At 39.3% G+C, this 9784-nt stretch overlaps 1 protein-coding gene across 1 annotated transcript in view; it reads left to right on the top strand.

Annotated features, from left to right (window-relative positions):
- SEL1L2 (SEL1L2 ERAD E3 ligase adaptor subunit) overlaps positions 1–7873 on the top strand; it is a 133619-nt gene extending 125746 nt beyond the window's left edge. Inside the window, exons 17-18 of the mRNA XM_012804109.1 lie at positions 6926–7054; positions 7666–7873. Of these exons, the coding sequence (XP_012659563.1) occupies positions 6926–7054; positions 7666–7785 (249 nt within the window). The 3' untranslated portion in view covers positions 7786–7873. The remainder of the gene's footprint in view (positions 1–6925; positions 7055–7665) is intronic.
- The last annotated feature ends 1911 nt before the right edge of the window (positions 7874–9784 follow it).

A 9784-nucleotide genomic window follows, 5' to 3' on the forward strand; every position in this document is an offset into this window, starting at 1 on the left:
TCACCCCACAAGTTGTTACGAAACTTTTTCAATTTACATTTCATTTGTAAATACTTCAGAAATTTAACCTTGAGCAAAGCTTGTTGCCCATCACCTCCTGGCCAGTCCTTCTGTCCATACCTGGTTCAGTTCTGAATTTGGGCTCACCTCAGCTTATAAAGGCATCTTCTATTCTGGTGTTCTCCTTTACATCTGTGGCAGAAGTGGCTCTGTCCACCAAAGATTTGTAATCTCTAGTCTGCAGTGAGTACTTGTAGCTGAGGGGTGTGGGGGAGAAGTGCCTGCCTAGACAGAGACTACATTCCCCAGCTCCCTTCACAGCCTGTGATAGTTCTTGTCAGTGGCACAGTGGTAAAAGTGAAGAGTGTCTTCCCTGGGTTAAGGCAGCTGAGAAGATGGTACTGCTCACCAGTCTCTTTCCTTTCAATTGACTGAACACGGCAGAGGCCACAGGAGACTGCAAAACCACAGGATGGAAGAAGTTTAGGTCCCTCAATTACCACATGAAGAAAATTTACCACCAACCAGAAACACACACAGACATACACATTGGAATGTTGAATGAGGGAGAAATAAACTATTGTATTAAGACATTGAAATTTAGGGGTTACAGATGTCAGCCTTATCTTAATTAACACATAATCCATTCAACAAGACACTACCAGGTTATTCTTTATAAATTATAACTCTTATGTCATTATTTCCTTCTATCCTCCCCTCCTCTCCAAGTGAAACTACAAAAAAGTACAAACAAGCAAACACACAAATATCAAGAATCTTATTTACTTTTTATTGCCTAATGAAATGCAGACTTCTACATGCATTCTATGCATTCAACACTCTCCTCAACCTAAGCTACCTTGATAATAACGGTTTGATATACCAATTTTCCCCTCTGCATAGTCTAGGCTACCTATCCTTTCCCTTAAAGAGCTCTAATTGAACCCTCCTGACCTTTTGCTGGAATGAGCCTCCCCTATTTTTTTTTTTTTTTTTTTTGTAGAGACAGAGTCTCACTTTATCGCCCTTGGTAGAGTGCTGTGGCATCACAGCTCACAGCAACCTCCAAGTCCTGGGCTTAGGCAATTCTCTTGCCTCAGCCTCCTGACCTTCCCCTATATTTTTGCCCATTGAAGACTAGTCCACCTTTCAAAGAATAGCTCCAATGGCTTCTCCTCTATGCATCCTTCGAGGAACATCTAGATTTAAAAGATACCTACTACCTCTAAACTATAATAACATGCTACTGTGTTCTGCTTTTCATTTATTCACTTATTCACTTGAGCATTTGTCCAGCACCTCTTCTGTATCATGAAGCACTGTGCTTGGTTCTCACAAGACAAGAAGAACAAGACAGCCTCCAAAGAGCTCACAGTCCACCACTGAAGACGCTATAGTTAAAGCCCCAAATGGCATGCATGTACATGCACACACACCTAAAAATAACTAAAGACAAAGTACTATAAACATGGTAAAGAAGAACAATTACTTCAGGTGGAAGACTGGGGCTTTGAGATTCTGTTCAAAAATGCTTTTGTAGCATGGAGTATGAGAAATATACAACAACCTTTTCAATTGGTTGAAAAAGAAAGCTACTCTAAAGTAAGACAAACAGTGGGGGAAAATTATCTTCGGAGAACAGTTTCAAGTGTATATATTTAGACCTACTAGATAACACATATTTTTGGATCCTACATAGAAAACATAACCAAATTCACTGAATAAACCATAAATAGACCTGTCAAAACTTAAAGTAATTATAGTGCGATGATGTTTCTTTTCCTGTTTGTCTGGTCTGGCTACCCATGGAGGGTTATAGCTGAAGCTTTGAACACCAGAATAGAATTCTTTTCTGGAATGGATAAGTTAAAGTCATATATCTAAAATGGCCTTTTTATAAATAGAGCAGGACACAACATATACTTCTTAAAAATGGTCATAACCTTTCATAACATAAACATCTATCACCTAGTGAAATAAGCAGAAATACATAAAATATTTTGTGTTTGTATAGCTTTGTTACTGAAAAAAACTCCACAAACAACCAAAATGCTCCAAAACAGAAGACATGTAATATACATTATTGTGGGGGGTGTACTATTCCACTGTGTATTTTATGGCCTAGTGGTTAAGTGAGCAACCTAGAGGCAGACTGTCTAAATTTGAATTCCAGTTCTGTCACTTACAAATTCATATAAATTTATGTGTAAGTGACTCTCTGTGCTTCAATATCTTCATTTTCAAAATGCAATTAATAAAGTCACTTCATAATATAGAATTATTGTGAGATTAAATGACAGTGGTCACTGGCATGCACTTAGTATTTAATAATACTAGCCATTATGATATACTGTGCAACAATTACAAAATATTACAGATTAGAGGAATACCTTAGGACATGACATATTGTTTGAAATATATTGTTAGGTTAAGAAAGCAAAAGACAAAATATTCAGAGTAAAACAATCTCTAAATTAAAAGTGCCTATATATGAATATTTATTAAAATGTTGGAAAATGTGTATAAAGTATCATCAAAATCATCCCTGTTCAGTGAAATTGTGGGTGATTTTTTTAAATTGTTAATTCCTATATTTCCAATGTCCTCTAATGAATGTATAGTATATTTATAATAAGAAAACAAGAACAAATTAGGTATTTACTTATTTTTATTAAATGATAGCTATGTACATTAGTGCAATCATGGGGTACAATGTGCTGGTTTTACATACAATTTGAAATGCTTTCATCAAACTGGTCAACATAGCCTTCATGGCATTTTCTTAGTTATTGTGTCAAGACATTTATATTCTACACCTAGTAAATTTCACATGTACCCTTGTAATATGAACCATAGGTGTGGTCCCACCTATCTTCTCCCTCCACCCATCCTCCCCTCTCCCCTGTCCTCCCTCTTCCCTTTCCCTTTCTTCTTGGGCTATAATTGGGTTATAGTTTTCAAGGAAGCTATAAATAAGGAATCAGAAAAAACCTCAAATAGCCAAGACATTACTCAGAAATAAAAACAAAGCAGGAGAAATTATGCTATCAGACCCCAGACTATACTATAAATCGATAGTGATCAAAACAGCATGGTACTGGCACAAAAACAGAGAGGTAGATGTATGGAACAGAATAGAGAACCAAGAGATGAACCCAGCTACTTACTGTTATCTGATCTTTGACAAGCCAATTAAAAACATTCAGTAGGGAAAAGATTCCCTATTTAACAAATGGTGCTGGGTGAGCTGGCTGTCGACCTGCAGAAGACAGACTGACACTGGACCCACACCTTTCACCATTAACTAAGATAGACTCTCAATGGATTAAAGATTTAAGCTTAAGACATGAAATTATGAAAATACTAAAAGAAAGTGTAGGGAAAACACTTGAAGGAATCAGCCTGGGCAAATATCTTATGAAGAGGACCCCCCAGGCAATTGAAGCAACATCAAAAATACACTACTGGGACCTGATCAAACTAAAATGCTTCCGCACAGCCAAGAACACAGTAAGTAAAGCAAGCAGACAGCCCTCAGAATGGGAGAAGATATTTGCAGGTTATATCTCTGACAAAGGTTTAATAACCAGAATCCACAGAGAACTCAAATGTATTAGTAAGAAAAGAACAAGTGATCCCATCTCAGAGTGGGCAAGGGACTTGAATAGAAATTTCTCTGAAAAAGACAGGGGCACGGCATACAGACACATGAAAAAATGCTCATCATCCTTAATCATTAGAGAAATGCAAATCAAAACTACTTTGATATATCATCTAATTCCAGTAAGATTAGCCCACATCCCCAAATCCCAAAATCAGAGATGTTGGCATGAATGTGGAGAAAAGGGAACACTTCTACATTGTTGGTGGGAATGCGAACTAATAGGTTCCTTTTGGAAAGATGTTTGGAGAACACTTAGAGATCTAAAAATAGACCTACCATTTGATCCTTCAATTCCTCTATTAGGTATATATCCAGAAGACCAAAAATCACATTATAACAAAGATATATGTACCAGAATGTTTATTGCAACCAAATTCATAATTGCTAAGTTATAGAAGAAGCCCAAGTGCCCATCAACCCATAAATGGATCAATGAATTGTGATATATATATACCATGGAATATTATATAGCCTTAAAGAAAGATGAAGACTACCTCTTACATGTTTACATGGATGGAGCTGGAACACATTCTTCTTAGCAAAGTATCTCAAGAATGGAAGAAAAGTATCCAATGCACTCAGTTTTACTAAGAACAAATTATTTGTTTGAACATTCCAATTCACATGCTTTCTCTCAGGATAAGAAATTCTTGATGATACCCAAAGATGTAGGGCTGGAAAACTCCTGCAGAGCAAATTTGAACAATTTTCACAAACCAGCTATTTTATTGCAGAATTTTTTTATCTTTGAATTAAATGAAGCTATTTTAAACATCTGAATACTAGGCAGTACTCAACTGATATTTTAGTTAGAAGCATATTATTTAACAAGAGACTGCAGATCAGTCTACATAACCTCCTAAGCACTGAATTTAAAGCAAAATAAACTCAAATGAACCACAGAAAAGTAAAATCTAAGTGGATTAGGTATGCAATGGACTTCTCCTTTAATGAATCATGGCCATCAGCAAAGTACTATCGGGAGAAATTCTTTGTTTGCGTAATTTGGAATTTTTTTTACAATTAGTCAAATGAGGAATCTTTTTTAATCTAGTACTTTTTTTTTCTTTTTTTTGCAGTTTTTGGCCAGGGCTGGGTTTGAACCTGACACCTCTGGTACATGGGCCAGCTCCCTACTCCTTTGAGCCACAGGCGCCACCCTAATCTAGTACTTTTTTATATATGAGTTGCACAAGTAGCCAGACACATTCAGTAATTTCTTTCTCTGGGAATTATAAAGAAAGACTTTCAACATCCCACTCCACCCCACTGCTAATTTTGAGGTCTTCTGGGCAAGGGGATGAGCTCATCCCATTTTTATTATTAACTGACTGGATGGTAATGCATGTACTTCAAAAAATAAACTGGTAAGTATTGCCTGTCTCAAATAAGAATGGATGCCAGGCAGCACCTGTGGCTCAAAAGGGTAGGGCACTGGTCCCATATGCCAGAGGTGGTGGGTTCAAACCCACCCCAGGCCAAAAACTGCAAAAAAAAAAAAAAAAGAAGAAGAAGAAGAATGGATGCCTGAGATCCTGACAGAGGCCGTCTTTCCCTGAATCTCCTATTTAAGCCAATATGCCTTTTGCATGTGTGGCTGACACAGCTGTTATAATCCACAGGATGCCTTCCAATGAACACCTACTGAATTGGTTGGAATTAGAGACACAAATAGAATTTTTGCAACAGCTATTTTCTCTGTCACCAGGAAGACTCATTCCACACTGTCTCCTGAATTTTAAGTATTTTAAAGTGAAGCATTACTCTTTCACCAACAAATCAATTTATCAGGCCACAATGCTTTGGAAAAGTTTATGATAAGCAGAACACAGTTGAGAGAAGGCACCACCCAAAAACAAGTTTAGCAAAGGTCTTGAACATTCACAACTACCATAGCTTGGGTGATGGTGGAGGAGAAACAAAGAGACATTTGGATAACCATAGTTTGTGAAAAATCTCTTCTTCCCTTTCTTTGGAATAGTCTGTGAGCACTCAAGCAAAAGACAATTCTGGAATCAGGTCAGGACATATTAGCCTTTAAAAGCAATACTACTGGCTGGGCATGGTGGCTCACACCTGTAATCCTAGCACTCTGGGAGGCCACTGCAGGTGGATTAGGAGTTCGAGACCAGCCTGAAGAAATTTTTCTACTAAAAATAGAAAAACTAACTGGTTGTTGTGGTGGGCACCTGTAGTCCTAGCTCAGGCTGAGGGAGGCTGAGGCAGGAGGATTGCTTGAGCCCAGGAGTCATAAGGTTGCTGTCAGGTATGATGCCATGGCACTCTACCCAGGGTGACAGAGTGAGACTCTTGTGTCAGGAAAAAAAAAAAAGCAACACTATTTAGTTTTTTCATTGCTGTTTGGACACACAAAGAAAAAATAATAAGGGCACTATTAAGCACTGGGAATTCAAGAGTGAAAAGACAGACCAAGTCTGTGTTTTCAAGGACCTAGAGACAGAAAAATGAATAAGCAGATTCTATAACTTTAGATATGATAAATATTATGATGATAACTAGAAATTTTAAATGATCATTACTTTTTAAAATTTACGTTAGGAAACTATCCTATTAGCATCTAGTATTCTCTGCCACTTTTCTTGAAATCACAACTAGGAGCTGGTCCAAGGGTATCCAAGAAAGATTTTTGGAGACTATGTTAGTTTTCTATGGCTGCTGTAAACAAATTACCAGAAATTTAGTGGCTCATTCAACACAAATTTATGATCTTATGGTTTCTGTAGGTCAAGAGCCCAGGTGGCTTGACTACCTTCTCTAGGTAGTTCACAAAAGGCTGAAATCAAGGCCATGTTCTTTACCAGAGGCTTCATGAAATAATCCACACCAGCTCATTCAGATTGTTGACTGAGTTCAGTCTCTTGAGGTTGTAGAATCAGGTCCCTATGTCCATGCTTGTCCCTTTCAACTATAGCAATCTGAGTCCTTCTCATGCTTAGAATCTCTCTGACTTCTCCTGCCACCTCTTGCTTTCTTCTGCCCTCAGCCCTGAGATAACTCTGTTCATATGATTATATTGGGGCACCAGGGTAATCTCCCTGTCTTAAGGTCAGCAACCTTAGTTATATTTTTAAAGTCTCCTTTGCCATATAACATAATCACAGGTCCCAAAGAGGGCAGGAACACTTTTGGGAGGATTTGTACAAAATACAAACTGTGTTATTTCAAACAATGGTTTCTCTTCACTTACTTGCTCCTAAAGATTCTGTACCTAATGAGTATGGGCTATTCTTCTATTTCTAGGACATTCACTTGGCCAGGAGATTGTATGACATGGCTGCTCAAACAAGTCCAGATGCTCACATACCTGTGTTCTTTGCCCTCATGAAACTGGAAACTGTGCATTTGCTCCGAGATATCCTGCTTTTTAATGTAAGTCTGTCTCAAATAGATCCTGGATCACTGAAAACTCCAATGAGTGACTGCAACTCTTAGAGACAAAGTGACAAGACCCACCAGAGGAGTGCTTTGTGGACTGGCTTTCCTTTGAGAAGTACAATTCAAAGTCTTACATTTACCACACAGAGCGAGTCTGCTTGTTATGTTGAGTGTGTGTTGGCATTTCATAGTACAACCAATGAATTCATTTGGCAGATATTCTTTTCAGCACATACTGTGTTCAACGCCTTAAGCAAAGTGACATGTGCTATATATACTTGTTCACAACATAGTTCTTGCCATCAATATTTGAGACTGGTAGGCAGATGGCAGGTGCCAAGCAGTATCACAAAAAGCTGTAATCTGAAAAAAAGTAGAAATTATATTTTTTAAAATCTTTGAGGTTATTCTAGTTAAGTTTCTTTGAGGTTATGCTAGTTAAGTCTCCTGTGAGCTATAAGCAAGCCAAGATTGTATCTTTTAAGACAGAAGCAAAGGAAATGGATGGGGAGTGTAAGTGGTGCTGAGTTTGGGAGAAGATGATGGTTCTTAGTGGTGTGAGAAGCTTGGATTTTTTTACTTAAAAAAATGTCTCTTTCCAGCAGTTTACAATGAGATGGAAATGGATGAAATTGGACAACGTCCTTGGACCATACTGGGATTTATGTGTGATTGGCCTGATTGTTGCTGTGTTGATTTTCCTGCTCAGAAATCGCTGGGGGTAGGACCTGAATCTTAGCAAAACGTGCTCTTGGGAACCAGTTCACTCCAAGGTATCCTCACTAAATAAAGAATTCCCTCATCCAAATTAAGAATCTGCTGTGGCTTTCCCTCTCAGCCCTGTGATGGAAAATGGATAAAACTTGGGGCCTGTTCTGGAGAAACAACTTCAGATTTCCTCCTTAGTTGAGGGGGTCAATCGGAGGATGCTAGAGACTGGTCACCTAAGACTTTGTTACAGACTTGCCATTTTGGCAATCTAGTCCTGTATTAGGAATAAAGACCACCCATTTTTATGTTGTAATAATGAATCTTCCTCTTTTAAGAGGACAAGCTGGGTTTCTTAGCTCCTACAGACATACTGAGGACAGAATGTGAAGCTTGAGAAATCCAAGAATTCAGATCCCTCAGAAATGATAAAGACAAACATTTACAGATAGACCTTATACAAAGAGATCTTGTAGGAATGACCCCATGAGTGACTCTAACCTTAGGAAACAACAGTTCCTCGTGGTATGCTAAGCCTGAAAGGGGCAGATGGGGGCTGACCTAGGTCTTCACTGAGGGGCCTTCTAGCAAAGCTTCCTAGTGAGTGAACAAAGACATCTTGGGCCAGTACAGCCTCATAGCCCTCTCCTTCTATACTCATCAGAACTCTGTTCTTCCTGGGTGATATAGGTTGGATATTTGTCCCCTTCAAATCTGATCCCCAGTGTTGGAGGTGGGGTCTGGTGGGAGGTGTTTGGAGGGAGCAGATCCCTCATGAATTAGCTTAGTGCTATCCTTGCAGTAATGACTGAGTTCTTGCTCTATTAGTCACTGTGAGATTGTTGAAAAGAGCCTGGCACCTCCCTCCCCCCATTCTCTCGCTATCCCCTCCTTCTTCTCACCATGTGACATGCTGGCTTCCCTTCACCTTCCCCCATGAGTGGAAGCTTCCAGAAGAGTTCACCAGAAACAGATGGTGGTGCCACGCTTCTTGTACAGCCTGCAGAACTGTGAGCCAAATAAACCCCTTTCTTTATGAATTAGCTTGCCTCAGGTGTTCCTTTATAGCAATACAAAATGGACTAAGACACTGGGGATCCCTCATTCAGGGCACCCCATAAAAAGGAGTCATTACCAGCTCCCAGCACACAGGCCAGATTTGCTGGTAAGGTCCAGATTTTCTGGCTTTCCTGACAGGCAAATCAGAGGCCCAGTACTGGGGCAGGGTGGGTGAGGAGAGTACAAGAAGCCTGTGACTTAAGTCCAGGACCAGGCTTAAATCCCAGCTCCATAACTCTCCGTTCGTCCTCTCAAGCCTCAGTTTCCCTGATCAGCAAAATGAAAAGAATAATACCTATCTTAGAAAGCTGATATGAAGATTAAGTGGGAAAATGTATGCAAAGGGAGTAGCTTAGGGCCTGGCTCTTAAATGCAGCTCCATAAACGGTACCTTTTAATATGCTTTAAAAATGCATGGCAGACCAGGCACGGTGGTTCATTCCTATAATCCTTGCACTCTAGCAGGCTGAGGCAGGTGGATTGTCTGAACTCAGGAGTTGGAGAACAGCCTGAGCAAAAGCAAGACCCCTTCTCTAGTAAAAACAGAAAAACTAGCCCGGCTGTTGTGGCAGGCACCTGTAATCTCAGCTACTCAGAAGACTGAGGCAAGAGGATCATTTGAACCTAAGAGTTAGAGGTTGCTGTGATCCAGTGAGACTCTGTCTCAAAAAAAAAAATTAATTAATTAATAAAAACACACAGCAAATCAGTTGGAATGGGGTGAAAGCAGAGTTGATATCAATCTGTGTGGCTTCAATGCTCTGCAGTTTGTTCTCCAGCTAAAATGCAAGGTACATAGGTAGGAAAAGATCCTGCTTGCCTGCTTAAAAATACAACTTAGGGATAAGAAGTTAATTTCCAATATCAATCACAATTAGAAAGTAGAATGAAATGGTGAGCATGCACAGAGCTTGGAATCAAACGACTTAGATTTGAAACCTAGCTCTATCCCTAAGT

This window comes from Otolemur garnettii, unplaced genomic scaffold (genome assembly GCF_000181295.1).
Source record: "Otolemur garnettii isolate 467f Iridium unplaced genomic scaffold, OtoGar3 scaffold00025, whole genome shotgun sequence".
In the NCBI taxonomy this organism is placed as follows: Eukaryota; Metazoa; Chordata; class Mammalia; order Primates; family Galagidae; genus Otolemur; species Otolemur garnettii.